We start from the raw sequence: 19203 nt of genomic DNA, 5'->3' as shown, positions 1-19203 counted from the left end.
TGGAATGTATTCACTCTGGGAGGTGCAGCTATATCTTGGAAATCCTCCAAACAAACTGTGATAGCTAGATCCACGATGGAATCTGAGTTTGTTGTGTTGGATAAATGTGGCGAAGAAGCTGGATGTCTTAGGAACTTCGTGGAAGATATTCCTGATTGGACTATACCCGTCTTGCAATATGTGTATATTGTGATAACCAATCTCCTACTGGTAGAGCACATAGTGTGATGTATAATGGTAAGTCTAGGCATATCCGTCGACGACATAATACCGTTAGACAACTTCTCTCGTCTAGAGTCATAAATATTGACTATGTTAAGTCCAAAGAGAACATTGCGGATCCACTAACCAAAGGGTTAGATAGGGACCTAGTAGAGAAGACATCTAAAGGAATGAGACTAAAGCCCATGATAAATAAAGCCAAGGCAAAGGAAACCCAACCATGATGACTGGAGATCCTAAGATCTTGGTTCAAAGGGACGACCTAACTGTCAATGGCTAAGTGGGGTCATTGTGGGGAAAAACCCCCCGATCATATTCCTATTAATACAGTGATTCTCGTACGAGGTTAACCTTAGAGCTTTTAATGATTCTGTGAAATCGGATTGTTGAGATTCCAAATGAGTAATGCGGATTACTCTTGATAAAAGAATCGCCTATGTGAGAGAGAAGTGGGGCCGCTTCAAAAGAGAATTAATGGCTTAATTCTTTAAAAACTCTTGCAGAACCAGGTGAATGTTCAGGGTCAAAATGAATATAACCATGAGAACTGAATCTGTGTCAATGAGATATCAGTGGGGGATATGTTTATCGTTTATACAAAACGACTAACAGTTCAAGAACATCGTGTCTACTGAGTAGTCAGTAAAGATGGCATATCTTTCCGAGGGAAGGTTCAAAGGCTCTACCTACCTATCCTATACCGGTATTGACCGTAGAATCTATCACCACCTTGAGTCGTGTCGTGTCTTTATAATTGTCGTCTCACAATTTCATTCATGTGGGGGATTGTTGGATGAATTGTTAAATAAAGAGTATTTATTAATAAGTGTATGTGTGATTTGTGACTAATATTTGAGTGGGGTCCACTCATCGGAATTGGTTAATTCTTGCGTATTCTTATTCCTCGTTGCGACGGGTATACGATTGTATTTATTTGCCAAAATCATTACTATAATGAATGAGAAATTGATGCTTAGAGTATGCTTAAAAAACACATTATGGACATGTAAGTGAAGTGAAATGCAAGAGTCACGCATTGCTTGAGAATGAACATGTTGGTATGGTTTATATACCATTAGAGTTTATGAGTGTTCAATATAGAAATTGGACCAAGGATGCTAGCCCACCACACACGCGCGCGCCACCGCCAAGCCGAGCCGGGCCGGACCGGCTCAGGTTTCGCGAATGTCTCGGTCTCGGGCTTGGGCTTGGGCCAATCCTTATCTTTTTATTGCAAAATTCACTTACGAAATATTCCATAAATAACTTTTGTCTTATATTGGGAATTAATTCAAGTGTAATCGTGGAGTTAGTACATCGGGTTATTGTTCATTTACTGGCTGAGCGTTTTGGTACGTTTAAATGCTTAAACGGTTTGTAACATGTGCATTAAAACGTCTTAAACACCCACTAAATGATTGATCTGAAGGTTGTAACCGTGGCTTGCTTTGCCTATAAAAGCAAGGCCTGAGCTCTCATTCTAACCCACAACAAACACCAACTATCTCTCAGAAATTGTTTTCCTTTATTTGTTTACTTGTAGTCCGGTGGTAGTTTTTGACGTTCGAGTTCTAGTTCGCCGAAGTCGAGTCTTGTGGTGCATTGCTCGTCTTGTTAGTCGTTATATCATGGGAGACTTTCGCTCACGAAATCCAGCACCCGTGGGAGGGCGATAAAAAACTTCAAGGAAACCGTCCAACGGGCTTCGACATTTTACTTGCCGATCTCTTCCTTTTCTTTTTCATTTCCGGTTTATGTTCTAAAATTTATTTTTCTTATTTTTGTCTTTAATTTCTATCAATATTAATTGTAATATTGCTAATAATATTTGCAAAATAGTCATGGTAATATCTTCAAAACCAAACAAATCTACAAATTTTGTAGGCAAACAAAAATAAAGAAGAAACGAGTACAATATCCTGCTTTACAATATGTTGACTATATTAGGTTATTATTCTTATGGAAATATATTAGTCTTACAGTTTCGGTCACTCTTATAGGTGTTAATATGGGTGTATAGGTATAACCAATATCTAATTGGACCCCATCAAAAACTAGATTCCACTTTGTGGTCATTTTTTTGCTTTAGGTGAGAAAGAATTTCTGAACCTTCACTTTTTCGTACCTTTCTATCTTTCATGATGCGTGATGAGTGTGAACTGTGAAATGCCACATAGTAATTTGTCCTTATATACCACTTTTTTTGGTTTCTTTATTAATAAAAGAAAAAAATGTAACTAAGTTTCCCTTTTTAGCTATTTTTTCTTGATCGTGTAAAGTAAAAAAAAACATATAATATGCGTCTTTGTTATAAGTTAATAGAAAAAAATATAACTTCTGGAAAAGTATCACAAAAATAATCTATAAATATTGTTCGCCAACTCAAATACGCACAACTCATCTACGTACGTTTGAGTTATGGGCATTGGTAAAATATATAATCTTACACGTCGTTTTCGCTTTTTCCCCTAACAAATAAACCATGTAATTTTATTTAATTTTTTGGACTTTTCATTGTACAGCATTTATCATTCATGTTATGATACTATTTGGTTGAAGAAAGGTATACAAAAAAGGACTATTACGCGACTTCGTAGAGATTAGAATTGACCAGCCTGATATGATTAGTATTGCGTTTATTTATTCAATTTCAATCAACTAATAAAAGTAGACAAATTAGGACGTCACTGAGTAATGGTATGTAGCTAAAAATTAATCGATGAATTAATTAATGCGATACAATAGTCAATGAAGTAACGAAGTTGAACTATCTTCGTCAGCTCAAGGAGTGGATGAGTGGAGAGCGTATATTGCTTGTTTAGAATTAGATTAGAAAGATGCAAAAATTAAATATCCAGAAGACAAAACAAAAAAAAACTATTACTCACAAAATTTCATTTCTTCGTCGAATCATATTCTTTCGAGAAACGAAACAAAACAAAACAAAACAAAACAAATATCTCTCTCTCTCTCTCTCTCTCTCTCTCTCTCGTTTCAATTATACTACAGGTAAAGTTGTATCTCTATTCTTCCTCTTCTTCTTTTTCGTTTTTCTGTTCTTTAATTTCGTTAGTCACGATGATTATGCTGGTATTTGTTTATTTATTTTGTTAATTTTTCAATTTGGGTATGGAGTTTGTGACTGGGTGTGGAATTGAAATTTTCAACTGATGTTCATTCAATCATGGCCTTTGTTTATCCTTTTAGGAAAAACCATGGGTGTCGTTCTATCTATGTATAAAATTTACTCGTCTTTTTTTTTGGGGTTTTATTGATTAAGCTTGATTTTGTTTTTTTTTTCGGAATTAACCGATTCTATCTCTTAAACACTTGTTCATCTGGATTGGTTTGCGGCTAATTGTGTTATTTCGGGTGTTATTTATCGATGAAGTTGTGCTACATAAACAGGTGTGAAAGAAGAAGAAGAAGAAGAAGAAGAAGAAGAGTAATACAGCATGAGATGTGTGAGCCTTGTCTTTGAAAATTCCCTAAAGAAAGTAGGAACACAAATTGATTTTGAGAAGCTGAGCTATGCACAGGAGGTTTATCACTGTACTGATGAGTAATATCATCCAAATTACAGGGTTAAAATGCCTCATTGTTGCTGGATAGGTCTGGACGAATAACAGAAATAAAGAAACAAAAAATAAACACTCCGGGGAGGGAATGGGAGGCTGTTGCTGTTCTTCCCGGAAAACCCATCTGCACGGGACACCGGTTTACTACTATGTCAGTCACTCGATCTCATCGTGATATCCCATGCGATCGTATACACAAAAATAAAAATAAAAATAATAATAATAATGAAGTATGATTATGTTTTTGTGTAGTGTCCGCCGCAGAGCTTGGAAGAGCGGGAAGCTTTGACGTCCCACAATGGGATGTCATCGTCGGGTCTCGCAGCGGGGCTTCTCATCCAATTGAATCTCGACACGTCGACGCCAGACACGTACCATGCTCCTCCGACGCCCCTTCCGTACGACGCCGTGTTCGGATTCCGGGAATCGACGGACTCCGAGACGGTGAGCTGCAGCAGCTTCAAGACCTCCGCCGATCTCGAGGAGCCCGACCTCAAAGCCCATCTCAAGAACGTCCCCACCAAGGTTTTGGAACTCTCCAACAAGCCACCTATCGAGCTCGATGCCGTGTCCAACGAACAAGACGAGGATCTTTGTCCCATTTGTCTTGAAGGTGTGTGTATGTGTCAACATATAAGCTCTTTGTCCATTGAATTTAAAAATAAATTACTAAGATTTACAAAATCAATATTTTGAGGACTATTTGCAATAAAAACCCGTTAGAGAATTATAATGATAAGTAGATAAGTAAGGGTTTGAATAGAATACTTGGAAGTCAAGTTAGTAGAGAAGAGGGTCATTAAGTATTGTTGAAGAGATTAGTGGGAGGAAGAGATTTCTAGTGGGAGAGTACCAACCTATCTCGATTGTTAGATATACCATTTTAATTCTGTTTTTGTTATTTCGATTGATACAGAATATTCTGATATGTGATGGTCTTTTCCGTCTTTAGATTACGATTTGGAGAATCCGAAATACGCCATAATATGTGAACATTACTTTCACTTGTCTTGCATTCTCGAGTGGATGGAACGAAGCGACGCCTGCCCAATTTGCGACAAGGTACGTCTCATCTTATACAACTACTTGTTGCTGTGATATCGAGATATTTCGTGATTCTCACTGATGAAGCGAATATTCTTGAGAAATGGACATTTTGACATGCAAAATCTTATGATTGAAATTCAAAATTTTGTAATGTGTTTGAAAAATCCAAATTTCCTATGACTTTGAATTTCCTTCACAGTGAATTTCCTTAGATTTTGAATTCTAAATCATTTTTCAGAGGAAACTGAATCCAAAATTTGGCTATGCACTTTCCAGTCCTCTATAGTTTCCCCCAAATTTTCGTCCAACAAGATAAGGAAATGCTATAGCTTCCTAATGTAACCCGAGTCAACTATAAATACTTGAAACAAATGTTGTTTGCACTTCTGTGAAATTCCGAGAATACGTAGTTATTTGTTGATTAAATTTTCGGTTTAAGTAAACTCTGTTGATTTTCGCTCTTTCTAAGTTTTTTTTTTTTTTTTTTTTTGGTGTACTTGGCTTTTGTTGCAGGAAATGTTATTTGACCAGAACTCCAAATAGCACATCATGTATTATATAGTATATACTTTGTTGTTCAAAACTATAGAACGCCATAAACTCATTGGCAAGTGGTCAGAGCCAACAGATTCATTACTCTTATCCTCCGTCCGAACTCCGGTTCAGCCGCTCTTCAACGTTAAGAAATGAAGTCACATTCCACAAAATGTCGATACAGATTGCTGGTCAGTGATGTTTCTCTAAACTCTATTTAAGATAAAAAAAAAAAAAAAAATTGTTTTGGGATTTTCTCAATTGGATCCAAATGTTGTAGTTTGTAGAACAAAGCCTGGGAATAGCTTTGAAAAAAATGTGCTGGTTTCTTTATTTCTCTTGTACATACAAACCTTGCTTTTATGTTATTGCTTTGTTGTTGAATGCCATATGAAAAAGAAATGATTCTTTCACTTGTGTACTTGTAAATTGCATATTTCATGTCACAAGTTTAGATGGAATTAGTTCTGAGCCACTTTGGTAGGCTTGTGGAAAGAACGTAATGATCAGATCAATAGTCACTTTTTTGGTTGCGTACTTTCTTACTGTTAGGTTTTGTTTAACAAATTAGACTAGTGTTTTGCCTTCGTGTACAATTTTTAATATACTTTAAAGTTTAAAGAATGCCAAGTTGAACTAATATTCTTCTTCTTCTGATGAAGAATCTTAGATTCTGTCTCGGCAGCTATGACAGACAACATTATTTTATTACAAGAGAAACGATAAGAGATAACAAATGAATACAAATATAGAAACCTTCTTTCCTTTGTGAATTCATAAAAGTCAAACTCTGCTGTGGGGAATCTCAAGTATTTTAAATTTAAGACAGTAATACTAATGTTACGATTTATGATTATCATTATTATTATTATTACAAGTAAGAATCAACTTTGGAATGATAAAAAGGGCTGCTTCTAAATATTTTTTTCTTTTAATATATTTTAGATGTGTGTGCTCAATCAGTACTCACAGAGTCACAGGTATTTGTTGACTATTTTGCTCTATCAGTATTCAGTACTGACACCGTTAAATAAATCAAAGATAGATCTGATTATCAATATCTATAGAGCTATACACATTTGGGCAATATCACAAATTTTTTTTTAGAAAAACACCGACGAATAATTGTGAGGCGACGGGGTAATTGGACACGGAATTTCACAATTAACTGAAAAAAAATTATTTCAGTGTTAGACCGAAATTTCATTCACTATTATTGAAAATTTTCACTTCCATTCACTAAAAAAAATTAAACTCGATATTTCTTCAAAATTTTCAAAGGAGTAAAAAAAAAAAATATATATATATATATATATATATTTATATATATATATTTTTCAAGAACTAAAAAAAGTGAGAAATAAAAAATAATGTATTGACAATGACCTCCTTAAAACCTATCCGAAGGTCGGTAAAGAAAATAATACATTTTATCTATGCATACTTCGTGCGTATTGATACAGTTGTTGAAACATGCATGCGTTTGTAGATTGTTTGTGTGGTGGGCTTGACTTGGGTTGTGGTCCAATCCTCGATTGATAGGTCCTGAAAAGAAAAGAGTATAAAAATCTTTCACGACTTTGTCGTGATTGTTTAAAAATTAATCTTCACCGGTCATATTAATTAAATATAGCAAAAAGTCCTTATACCTTTCAAATTTGATTTGGAGGTCTAAAATGCACCAAAAGTCGTACAGAAAAATAATTTTGCTTGGACCCCAATATTTGTTATATTTTGCTTTTATGTCTATAATGCATGGTTAAAAAAGTGGAAAATGGTTGACGTCATAAGTATGTTGTGGTATTTTTGTTACGCTATGAATTGCTAAATGCGAAATAAGTGTACTCACAGCAGACAACGCACAATCTTCATCATAGAATAGGTGAAAGAACACACACAAAACTTTATCCATAGTAATGTCGTCCTCGTTTGTATTAGTATACCCATACCGTTGACAAATTGTACTATGACCTTGTAATAACCTGAAGAAAAAAAGTTTCTCAACATTAAGTACATTGAATTCCCACCTAATTCAATAAGATCCCTGGTCTTGTCTCATATTTTTGCAGGAAATGAGACTTTTGGAACCGTAAAAAACGATACCGAATAATATTGGAACCATATTCCACGGTACCAGAAATTCTCGATATCATATTTCGCGGTTATGAAATTCTCATATTCTTTTTTCCTTTTAATTTAATGATGAATGCATTTAAAAAATAATCCCGTATTTACAAATTAATATAACTTAAAAAAATGGTGATAAACGGGGATCCGATGCCGTCACATTTTTAGATGGTTTCGGGAAAAAAATTCTGGTATCACATTATTTCATAATATGATTTTTTTATTTATTTCTCACATGATACAAAAAATACGAGAAATGACATCCCGAGATCTCATATAATTCCCCTTTAGCGGTTTTTTGGCATTTGCAGTTGTCTTCCGTACCAGAAGTCCGAGATTAGACGGGGCATCTCAATCTCCGATCCAAATAAGTTCCAAAGCAATAACTTGATCTTTCTGTCTCAACTAACTTATTTTCTTGCTATTTCTTCAACTTTTCTTTCGGTTCACACACACGCGGATATTATATTCAACTTAAAGCTTTCCATCTTATTTTAATAATAACCTTCTTTGTTATTGACTCGTAGTGTCGTTATAAAGTTCAAATTTGCATCGGTCAAACAAATAATTTGGTGCTCGAGTCAATTTTGGATTAGGCGTTCGTATACAAGGCAGTTGCTTGTGAAACCCAATGCTTTGAGAATTTCAAGTTGAACAAACCATGGAGCCACTGAACTTTGTCTTTGAGCCTTTAATAATGGGTTGTGTTTGTGTAGCTGTTGAATAATATGAGCAAGTTGTTTAGTGGAGTTGAGAATCGACCAATCGGCCAAATCTATTCCATTATGCGAGTCACCAAATCATGTGGCTCTCATTGAGCTCTGTGTCGTTTTTGTACCCACAATCTGTCCGTGTGTATTGTATATTATGTACAAAACAAAACATCGAAGAATGTTGCTGATAAATTTTTTTTTTATCGTTTACATTTTATTTTTTAATGTTGCGACATAAATCTTTCGGTTCCCATTTTCAGGGGACATGTAGTTTAATTCACAATTCTCACACACTTCAATTCTTTTTTGCAAAACTTTGGATTGACAGATAGTGATGTTTTTATGCTGTGAATGTGATTTTTCAGAGTTAAATTTAGGCTTATAATTCATATATGCATGTGCATCTTTTGTTGGATGGGTATGATTAAAACATAGCAATCTAGTCTAGTCTATAATAATCGAAGTGTGTGATAAGAATCATGCATTTCTGTATATACCATCTTAATTCATGATTCAAATATTTAAATTAGGCGCTTTCAAATATATGATTAATTAACTTGCTCTATTTATAGTCACTGCCAAAAGTAATTCAACATAAAGAAGAGAATAATTATGTCACGTAACTTTCTTTCAGAATGAAAGACAATTAAAATGAGACGCCTAAATTAACAAAATGATGTCAAATAAAACTAATCAAGTTCAATGATGATACAACTAGAATTTTTGTCATCTTTATCTTTATGGGTACAAATTTTCAAAGATAATAATGATTCCAATAACAGCAACAAAAATACTCAGTTTATCTGACTATTCATTTGGCATTAATTCTTTGATTTGGAGAATAAAATTAATACAAATAGATAGGTTAAATTTTCAATAAATGGTCACCCTCAAATTAAAAAAGAAAAAGAAAAAAAGATTATATTACTTTTAACCAAGGAATAAAATGCCGTGGAAATTCCAGGAAATTCGGCTGGAAAGAATTCCCCTCGGTGAATACCGTTTCGCTTGATGTTTGTCGTCGAATGTCGTTCACAGAAGCGTATAAAAGCATCAAAATGTCATCTGTTTTCGGCGACTGTCGACCGAAAAGAAAAAAAAAACGAAGTTCCACAGCGACTAAACCCGGACCAATCTCCAGCGACAAGGGCGTAGGTCGGCGATTTTCCTTCCATTTCGTCACAGTGAGGTATAAATTCAGCAAAGTTTCAGAGAAAATCGAAGTTATTAGGCAAATTTTTTTTTTCTTCGTTTCTGCGCACGGGAAGAAGAAGAAAGGAAGAAGAAGAAGAAAACAAACGTAATTGAGCAAGAATTGGTTAATTGCTCAATTAAGTCCTCAGTTTTTAGCCTAAGCTTCACTTTTGACCCAAAATTAACTTTTTTTTGTTGCAATTGGGTCCTTAATTTTTGTTGCAAATGGGTCATATCCATTTAATTCCTTATTCAAGTCCACAATTAAATGGATAATATCACACATAGTCTAATATATAATATCACACATTTAAAAATTATATATAGTATCCAATTCTATTATATATAATATCACATATACTATGAGACAATTCTAATACATAATATCACACATTTATAAATTATATATATTAAATATCATTAATAGCACACATTTATAAAATATTATATATACATATACAATTTTCTATTCAAAAAGATTACATGCATAATGTATTTTCTTTATATCTGTTTAAAAATTAAAAATATATGTATGTATTACATGTATATATTTTACCACATTTTTTCCATTCGGTTTTCCATCGGCATTTCGGTTTTCCATGTAAAACGGCATTTGAAAACAGAATTTCACTTGCCATTTTCCACATTTTTTCCGTTCCATTTTTCATCGACATGACGACTTTCCGTAAATCAGGAGCCTCGAAACGGCAACGAAAACGACATTTGATGTCTTGCTTTTAACCAAGGATCGAAATACCGTTACCGTTACCGTTCCGAGCCTTCGAATTTACTGGTAACCGCCCGTACCGTAAAGGAATACCGGGGGAAGCGAGAAAAAAAAGGAAACCGGTACCGTTGAACTTACCGTTACCGTAGAGGAATACCGTCAAATACCGGTATTTACCGAGGGGAATTCAGAAAAGAAATATACAAAAAAACATACAAAGTACGTAGGATAAAATTCATAAAATTAAAAATAGTGTAGAATGTTTTCAACACAATAAGAAATTACAAACACAACAAAAAGTAAGTTTAATAACCAAAATGATAAAGTTCAACACAATCCACCAAATACTATTGTTCAACAAATTCAACATAGGAGGGATACAAATGACTACTCAAAGCGACCGTATGCAGCGGTCATACAGTAATCATACCAAGTCATGTAATGAGCATATGCACTAAAGTACCTGTTCAAGTGATAGTCGTACTCATACTGAGATGAACCAACAGTCATGGAGTGGAGGGGATAACCTGGAATTGGTTGCACCGTTTCGGGAGCGTAACTTGATGCATAGGAGTCCTGGTAGTTGTAACTGGAAGATCCGTCATCATAAGATGACTCTGTGCCTTGAGGACCAATTGATACCGATCCGAAGTTGTAGGACAAGTCATCAATGTCATTGCTAGACGTAAATGACATGGCATCATTCATACCTCCGCCCTGACCTCCGCGCCCGTATCCTGAATAAAAAAAGGCAGGGTGATGAAGACGATCAAAATCTTCTTGCGATGGTGCGTATCCAAGCTGAGAACCGCCGACATCACCAAATGAGGTGCCTCCAGCAGTAAAGGAACCCCCAGACCGATAGGAACCTCCAGCACCTCCCCCTGATCCACCGTCACCTGCACCTCCACCTGCTCCGCTTGATCTACGGCTTGAACCTCCGCCATCTGAACCCGAACTGTCTCCGGATCCGCGTTGAGGTTGGACGTCCTCGTTCAGCACTCGCTCCGGATCAAGTCCAATATCTCGAGCCGCTTCAGCTACTGCCGGATCCGGGTTCTGGTTGACGTCGTCCATGTGAACTTCGTCAATCCAGCGGAGCATTTCGTCGTCTCCCTCATTGTCGTTCCCCGAGCGTTCGAAAGCTCGTTCGATGATATCCAAAGGATCCAGGGGGTTGAGGTTGTTGTCGTGAATCCGAGTTGCTTCTCGAAGCTGCAACTTCATGTTGTACGAGCAGAAAACAAGCTTCTCGAGTCTACCGTACGCTAGACGGTTCCTTTGTTTTGTGTGGACGAGGGCAAATGTACTCCAATTCCTCTCACAAGCGGAGGCGGATGCAGTTTGTGACAAAATTCGAATAGCCAACGTCTGTAAAGTCGGGGTCCAATTTCCGTAAAGCTCCCACCACTCACCTGCAATCATGTGACATGAATCATATCATGTCATTTATTACCATTCCATGACATAGTTAATGGCTTAATGCATACAATTCATCTCACAAGCTTACTTGCACAAAGGGTGCCTCGTGCCGAAACAGCACTTCGTTGTGAGAAGTCCCCTCGAGCGTCTCGAAATGCGATTAACTGTAATTAGAAAATAAAATAAGACTCGTATATTCATAATGTGATATAGCTTGTAACAATTTATAGTTTTATACCTCTCTCCCAAGAGTTGACCCATCAAGATCCTGATGCAAGAAGTCGAACACCCTTGTCACAGCGGCCATGTGGGTATTGTCCATGTGGATATCCGGGTTAAACAACAACTTTGGATTTAGGAAGAAAGCTGCAATGTGTAGTGGATGTTCCATTTGAGTACTCCATCTGTGGTTCACGATGTCGACAACCCATTTCTTCCCACTCATCGCTTCCAACTTCTTTCTCATCTCGTGGAAGACGTAGTATAGTAATCCCATCGTGGGATGCACCTCAGTGTCCACTAATCGAAGAGTGGTGTACATCGGCTCGAATATGGCACACACTTCGTCCACCGAATGCCAGAATCTGGGATTTAAACAAGTCTCGGCTATGGATGTACGTGTAGGAGTTGCACTCAATTTGGAATCATCCCACCATTGACTACTGAACATCGTCCTCAACGCAGCTCTCTTCTCTCGGAGACTTCTGAGAGCTAGGTAGTTTGTGGCAAATCTTGTTGCGCCGGGACGGATGATTTCACCTGGAGATGTCTCCCGTAACTTGGACAACACAGTGCCGTGGTTGTAGATGAACTTAGTCGCATCCCTCGCAGATTTGATAGTTTGCTTAACACTATCTCTCTTCCCAATATCTTCAAACATCAGATCTAGACAATGTGCAGCGCAAGGTGTCCAGTATACATGGTACTTACGTTGTAATTTCAACCCGGCACTCCTGTAGTTCGAACCGTTGTCGGTCACAACTTGGACGACATTCTCTTTTCCGATTTCTTTGAGCGCTGACCTCAGTATTCCGTAGATGTACTCCCCTGTTTTCGTATGCTTTGATGCATCAACGGACTTTAAAAACACCGTTGCACCAGCACAATAAACCATAATGTTTATGATGCTCAGTCTGGTCGGCCCCGTCCAACCATCAGTGAGTATGGTGCAGCCGTATTTTACCCACCGCTTCTTTTGTTCGTCAAGGTAGTTCTCCGCATCTGCAACCTCCATATCGAGGTATTTGTTATGAATTTCATACGGAGTTGGTATAGGAACGCCTGGACCTGCAATATGCCAATATACATCATGTTAACGTTTCAAGAACACATGCGATTCGACAATATGAAAATAAAATTACTTATCACAAATTGAGGATTACCCAAGTCTTGAGCGGACGCTATCATGTTTTTGAACTCATGCGAGGCGGCCTTACTCGCCGGCACATGTTGGTGAACAAAGAATTTTGTTATGTGTCTTCCGAGCCACGTTTTCTTCTTCGGATCCACGATCTCATCGATTTTTGTTTGCTTCGCACTCGCTGACTTATATAATGACGGAGCAGCTGGTGGAGATTTTGCCGTAGAACCACTACCGGGCCCCGACATCATCCGAGCCTCCCATTCCGTCTGCGCCGCCTCTTGTCTTGACCTCTTCATAACTGCTCGTAATTGCGCTTCGTATGCTTCTTCGCTTGATTCTTCCCCGCCAACATTTTTAGTCAATGTCTTTTGAAGCGTAGCGTCCAACGACTTTTTGTTCTTCTTTTTTACGACGTTGCCTTGAAGTAAAGCTTGCATCTCTTCTCTCACTTCAGGAGGGACTTTCTCACAGAATTTGACACTCCTCGTTGGGTCTACATGGGCTAGGTGGTTTTTCACTCTCGTGATGCCGCCACCTCCCATATTGTGCTCGCAAAATATGCACTTGTGGCCGCTACTTTTCCCGGGAATAGGTGTGCAATACTTCCTAGCTGGGTCGGGGGCCGACATTCTTGCAACTTGTAATCTACAAATGAACAAATAACATTTACACAATATCACTAACTAATTATCAACTTGTAATATACACAAAATTTCTAAAATTAAAAACAAGTCACAAAATTTCTAAAATTAAAAACAAGTCACAAAATTTCTTCATAAATCAATAAACAAGTTCATCATAATCCATAACCTTAATCATCACTAACTAATCACATAATTATCAAATAATTCGGATTAAATCCAAAAAAATTACAAACATCAACACAAAAACTCTAAAATTAAAAACAAGTCACAAAATTTCTTCATACATCAATAAACAAGTTCATCATAATCCATAACCTTAATCATCACTAACTAATCACATAATTATCAAATAATTCGGATTAAATCCAAAAAAATTACAAACATCAACACAAAAACTCTAAAATTAAAAACAAGTCACAAAATTTCTTCATACATCAATAAACAAGTTCATCATAATCCATAACCTTAATCATCACTAACTAATCACATAATTATCAAATAATTCGGATTAAATCCAAAAAAATTACAAACATCAACACAAAAACTCTAAAATTAAAAACAAGTCACAAAATTTCTTCATAAATCAATAAACAAGTTTACATAACCTTAATCATCACTAACTAATCACAAAATTACTAAATAATTCGGATTAATTACCAAAAAAATTATAAACATCACCACAAACTCTAAAATTAAAAACAATTCATAACAATTTCTTCATAAATCAATAAACAAGTTTACATAAGCTTAATCATCACTAACTAATCACACAATTAATAAATAATTCGGATTAAATCATTAAATACAAAAAAATTACAAACATCAACACAAACTCTAAATAAAAACTACATTCATGCTCACTAAGTAGTCATAACTATCAAATTATAGTTAATCTTCAAGAATCATCAACAAATTTCAAGATTTAAACTCAAAATCATAAAAAAACTCAAAAATGACGGGATCCTCACCGGGACGGGCGGGAACCGGCGGGAAATAGTGAGAAGTGGCCGTGTTCGCGTCGGGAAGAGAACGGTTTGGCGGGATCCGACCGGGATCTGGGAAAATTTGGGCTGAGCGGCGTCGGGAAGTTGTAGACCTAAAACCGAACCAAATGAAGATTTCCAAACGGGATCCGGGTATTTATACCCGGTTTTTTTTTTTTTTTTACTTGGACAGGACCGGGAAGTGGGAACCGGGTTCCCACCCGGATCCCGGTCCAGTTCCCCCGGAACCACCGGAAAAATCCGGTTTTGGTGGTTCCGGTGCCGGTTAGCTCCAAAAAGGGGGAACCGGACCGGTTCCCCCGGTTTTTCAAACCTTGCTTTTAACCTGCCATTAGTGACATTGTAAGTTGTGTCTTAAGTTGACTGACTGGACTGCTGTAGCACATTTGTCTACGCACACACATCCCACATTCCCACTTTTTATTGTTACTTTCGTGAATTTACAAAATTACCCTCTGAGGAGGTTAAAATAGTAATTTTGGTTTGCATGTGGAGACATTTTTCAACTTCTTCTTTCCTAATTCCTATCCTGGATCCTGGTATATGTCCGTGAACAGCAAGCCAAGCGAATAATTATTTTACTCCTCTGAAACTCTCTCCCTCTCTCTCTAAAGACCAAATATCTTCATGTAATTCCGGCGAGAAAGCTTTTCCAGAAGCCAAACAGTCCGACGATAGTCCGAAATCGGCAATGTCTCCGCCGCCGCGGCTCGCCGCCGTATCTTGCCTTCTTATTCTTCTTGTCTTCGTGGCGGAGGCATTTGCTCGGAGAAATGTGGTGATCGAAGCGAACGCAACGATATCGAGCGAGAACGGGACTTTCGAGCTCGGATTCTTCTCGCCAGACAACGGAAACAGCCACTTCCTTGGAATCTGGTACTCCTATGTCTCTCCTCCGACCTACATTTGGGTGGCGAACCGCGAGAAGCCGGTGAAGAGCCTCTCCACGGCGGCGCTAGAGATCATGCGCTCCGGCGACCTCGCGATCACGGACACGGCGGCGAAATCAGTGACGTGGCGGAGCGAAAGTTCTGACTCCGGTCCCGAGCCTAATCCGAGCCTGGTCCTATTCGAGACCGGGAATCTCGCTTTAGTAAGCCATATGGGTTCGATCTATTGGCAGAGCTTCGATTTCCCGGCGGACACGTGGCTCCCGGGGATGAACCTCACAGCGGAGAAGGGATTGCTGAGCTGGCGGAGCGCTTCGGACCCGTCGCCGGGGCTTTATTCCCTGCGGATGAGGCCAGGCTACGGCGAGTTTGAGCTCGTCTTCAACGAATCAGAGCCGTACTGGCAGACTGGTTCGTGGACCGGCGACTCGTTCTCGAATGTTCCAGAGATGATGGTTCCGTACATCTACCGGTTCAGGTTCGACAGGCCGTACGGTCCAACGGCGTCGTTTGGATTCTCCGAGAGAGCTTTGGACAACGGGTCGGGGATTCCGCTGACTCGGTTCCGAGTCGACTCGTCCGGCTTGTTGAGGCAGTACACGTGGTCCGCGCAGACGGAGAGCTGGAATATGTTCTGGTCTCAGCCCGCCGGCACGTGCCAGGTCTTCGGCACGTGCGGGAAGTTCGCTCTCTGCGGCGGCGGGGAAAAGCTCTGTTCGTGTCTCTCTGGTTTCGGGCCGGTGAACGCCGCGAGTTGGGAATCCGGCGAGTTCTCCCACGGCTGTCTTCGTCGTTCTCCGTCGAGTCTCTCCGGCGACTGTGGAGAGGGCGACGACGAGTTCGAAAAGGTGGGCATAGCGAGCTTCGGTGGGAGCAACGGTAAAGCTTCAAGCCTTTCCAGCTCCAGCCCTAGCCTGGCCGATTGCAAAACGGCTTGCCTCTTGAGCTGCGATTGCGTTGGGGTTTACCACAATACGAGCACGAATCGTTGTCGAAATCTATCGGGAGCTGTGATGAATCTGGTGAATGTGAGCTCAGCTAGTAGTGATTCAGGGATGGGAGTGGTCTTCGTGAGGGTCCCGAAAGGAGGAGAAGCGAAGAAGAGAAAGCCGAGCGTTGCGGTTTTAACAGCCACCATCGTTGGGTCTGTAGCAGCTTTGGGGTTCCTGGCAGCGTCGGTAGTGTTGGGGCGAAAGATGGCGAAAAGGGGCAAAGAAGTAGAAGAGGAAGAGGAAGAAGAGGAAGGGGTGTTCCCGGTGCTGAGCCTGAAGGTGTTCTCATACAAAGAGCTGGAGCAGGCGACGAAGGGGTTCTCGGAGAAAGTGGGGCAGGGGGGGTTCGGGGCAGTGTTCCGGGGGAAGCTGGGGGACGCGACGGAGGTGGCGGTGAAGCGGCTGGAGCGGGCAGCGGCGGGCAGCGGGGAGAAGGAGTTCCGAGCGGAGGTGCGCACCATCGGGAGCATCCAGCACGTGAACCTGGTGCGCCTGCTGGGCTTCTGCTCGGAGGAGTCGCAGAGGCTGCTGGTGTACGACCTGATGCCCAACGGGCCCCTCAGCGGCTACCTGGGGCCGGGGCCGGGGCTGGGGTGGGAGCGGCGGTTCCGCATCGCGGTGGGGGCCGCGAGGGGGATCGCGTACCTGCACGAGTCGTGCCGCGACCGCATCATCCACTGCGACATCAAGCCGGAGAACATCCTGCTGGACGCGCAGTACGAGGCCAAGGTGTCGGACTTCGGGCTGGCCAAGCTGGTGGGGCGCGACTTCAGCCGCGTGATGGCCACCGTGCGGGGCACGTGGGGCTACGTGGCGCCCGAGTGGATCTCCGGCCTGCCCATCACCGCCAAGGCCGACGTCTACTCCTTCGGGATGACCCTCCTCGAGCTGCTGGGGGGCCGCCGCAACGTGCGCCGCTCCGCCGCCGACGACTGCTGGTTCTTCCCGCCCTGGGCCGCCCGCCGCATCGCCGACGGGGACGTGGCCGCCGTGCTCGACCGCCGCCTGGCCCACGACGACGCCTTCGACGCCGACCAGGCCAGGCGGGTGGCCACCGTGGCCGTGTGGTGCCTGCAGGACGACGAGGCCGCCCGCCCCGCCATGGGGACCGTGCTCAAGATGCTTCAAGGCCTCCTCCCCCTCCCGCTCCCCCCCGTGCCCAACCTCTTGCAGGCCCTCGTCTCCGGGGACTCCTTCTCCCATCACCACACCTCCTTCAACTAGTTTTCCTTATCCTACTACTTTGTAATTCTACCTTACAACTTTTGGCTCAAGCAATGTTTTATACCCAACTTTAAAATGCCCATGCCCGTTTTCGCACAACGTAATGCCCCCGACTAAATTTTGTACAAGGTGACTCATTCACAAGTTGCAGTCTGGCGTTTCGCTTGCTTTTCAGAATTTTGGATTCATGAGAATTTTCGACGGCATTTCGTTCATCATTTTTGGTTTCATGACAATTTTCGACGGCAATTCGTTGTTGACTTTTTATAACAAAACAAGAAAACCTACCAAGTCTAGGCTGCAAATGAAAATTGACGATCTCATAGAGCTTGGTGATTTTTTTATTATTATTATTATAGGCAATAAATGTAGATTTGATTGTATGATGTTTTGTGAAGAGTGGAAGGACACCAATCATATTGCATTTAAGCAAGTAGAAGGAAAAAAAATGCCATCTTTTCCTACATCATTCTCTTATTTATTGAACAATAATAAACCTACTTTCAGTCTGAAAAGAGTGGCCTTTGTGCCTTGTGTAGCTGTGTTGTGTGTGGGATTCTGATTTCAAAAGTTAGAATTATGATACCCTTTGACATTCCCTCTCTATGTAGATATATTCATAAAAAAATAAAAATAAAATCAATATTTATGTGTGTATATTTTCTGGCATGAAATCTTCTTATTTTTTTATTTGGCCTTTTAGCTTTGAAGTAGATGTCACACAGCACAACACAACCTTCATTATTTTTCCTGCGGCTTTAATGGTCTACTTAGTAAATAGTATAAAATTGAAACAATCAGCTTTGTTATTGTTTCACGTTTAAGCATTTTGCTTTGTATAACAAATTGACTTTATAAAGCTAATTAGCTCTAAAAATATTTGTGAATCCAACGAAAATTTATTGTATTATTATTGGATGATGTTGATATGTGAAACTTATTTAAACAAAAAGGGTATTAACTTATTACTAGGGGGATGTTTTTGTTTTAATTTGTAATTGGAGAATCATAAGTGCCAAGTGAAATCAAAGTAGTATTGATATTGATTTCACCATTAAAGATCGATAAAGAAACCGTTGGATTCTTTTTTTTTTAAAAGTTGTTGTAGTTTGCTGACGAAATGACTCATCATACTCATAGTAGATCATGGACATCCTTGTCTCTTCTTCTTTTTGGCACAAGTGGAAGAGTTATATATTATATGTAAAATGATTAATATTACTTCCAGAATAGGTGTCATTTTTTAATGTTGAATTTCATTGATTATAATAGGAACTGAGCACTAAATATGCCCATGTTCTTAATGATTAAATTATTAAAAGTAGTTCGAAGTATTAGATTTATTAATTTAGCAAACATACAAAAAAAAAAGTAAGGAAATTATCATATTTTATTTTCAAGATGAATAACATACTACAAATGACATTTTTTTTTCTTCAAAAAAATTAGGTAAATAGTCAATTAAAACGTTTAAAATTTCTATATAGTTAACGTTTCGCAAATTTTAGGTAAATAATCATAA

The 19203-nt window shown here is 39.5% G+C and overlaps 2 protein-coding genes across 5 annotated transcripts; both read left to right on the top strand.

Moving 5' to 3' along the window:
* The first annotated feature begins 2932 nt into the window (after positions 1–2932).
* Positions 2933–5794, top strand: RHB1A (RING-H2 finger B1A). Of its 4 annotated transcripts, none has more exons than XM_089613700.1 (6): positions 2933–3231; positions 3631–3719; positions 3806–3951; positions 4053–4413; positions 4753–4862; positions 5361–5794. In XM_089613700.1, exons 3-6 carry the CDS (start codon positions 3889–3891, stop codon positions 5388–5390), a joined length of 564 nt encoding a protein of 187 aa, XP_089469826.1. In that variant the 5' UTR covers positions 2933–3231; positions 3631–3719; positions 3806–3888; the 3' UTR covers positions 5391–5794. The 4 variants fall into 4 exon arrangements, with proteins under 4 accessions (XP_089469826.1, XP_089469828.1, XP_089469825.1 ...); XM_089613702.1 differs by having other exon boundaries at positions 3614–3684; XM_089613699.1 differs by having other exon boundaries at positions 3614–3719.
* Positions 5795–15027: 9233 nt separating this feature from the next.
* Positions 15028–18151, top strand: RLK4 (receptor-like protein kinase 4). The gene has a single exon (XM_089612322.1). The coding sequence runs from the start codon at positions 15267–15269 to the stop codon at positions 17679–17681; it is 2415 nt and encodes an 804-aa protein (XP_089468448.1). The 5' UTR covers positions 15028–15266; the 3' UTR covers positions 17682–18151.
* The last annotated feature ends 1052 nt before the right edge of the window (positions 18152–19203 follow it).

Source organism: Urtica dioica, chromosome 4 (assembly GCF_054948205.1).
Source record: "Urtica dioica subsp. dioica isolate 48M chromosome 4, U.dioica_male_clone48M_v1_H2, whole genome shotgun sequence".
Lineage (NCBI taxonomy): Eukaryota > Viridiplantae > Streptophyta > Magnoliopsida > Rosales > Urticaceae > Urtica > Urtica dioica.
This window is presented reverse-complemented; position numbering and strand designations above follow the sequence as displayed.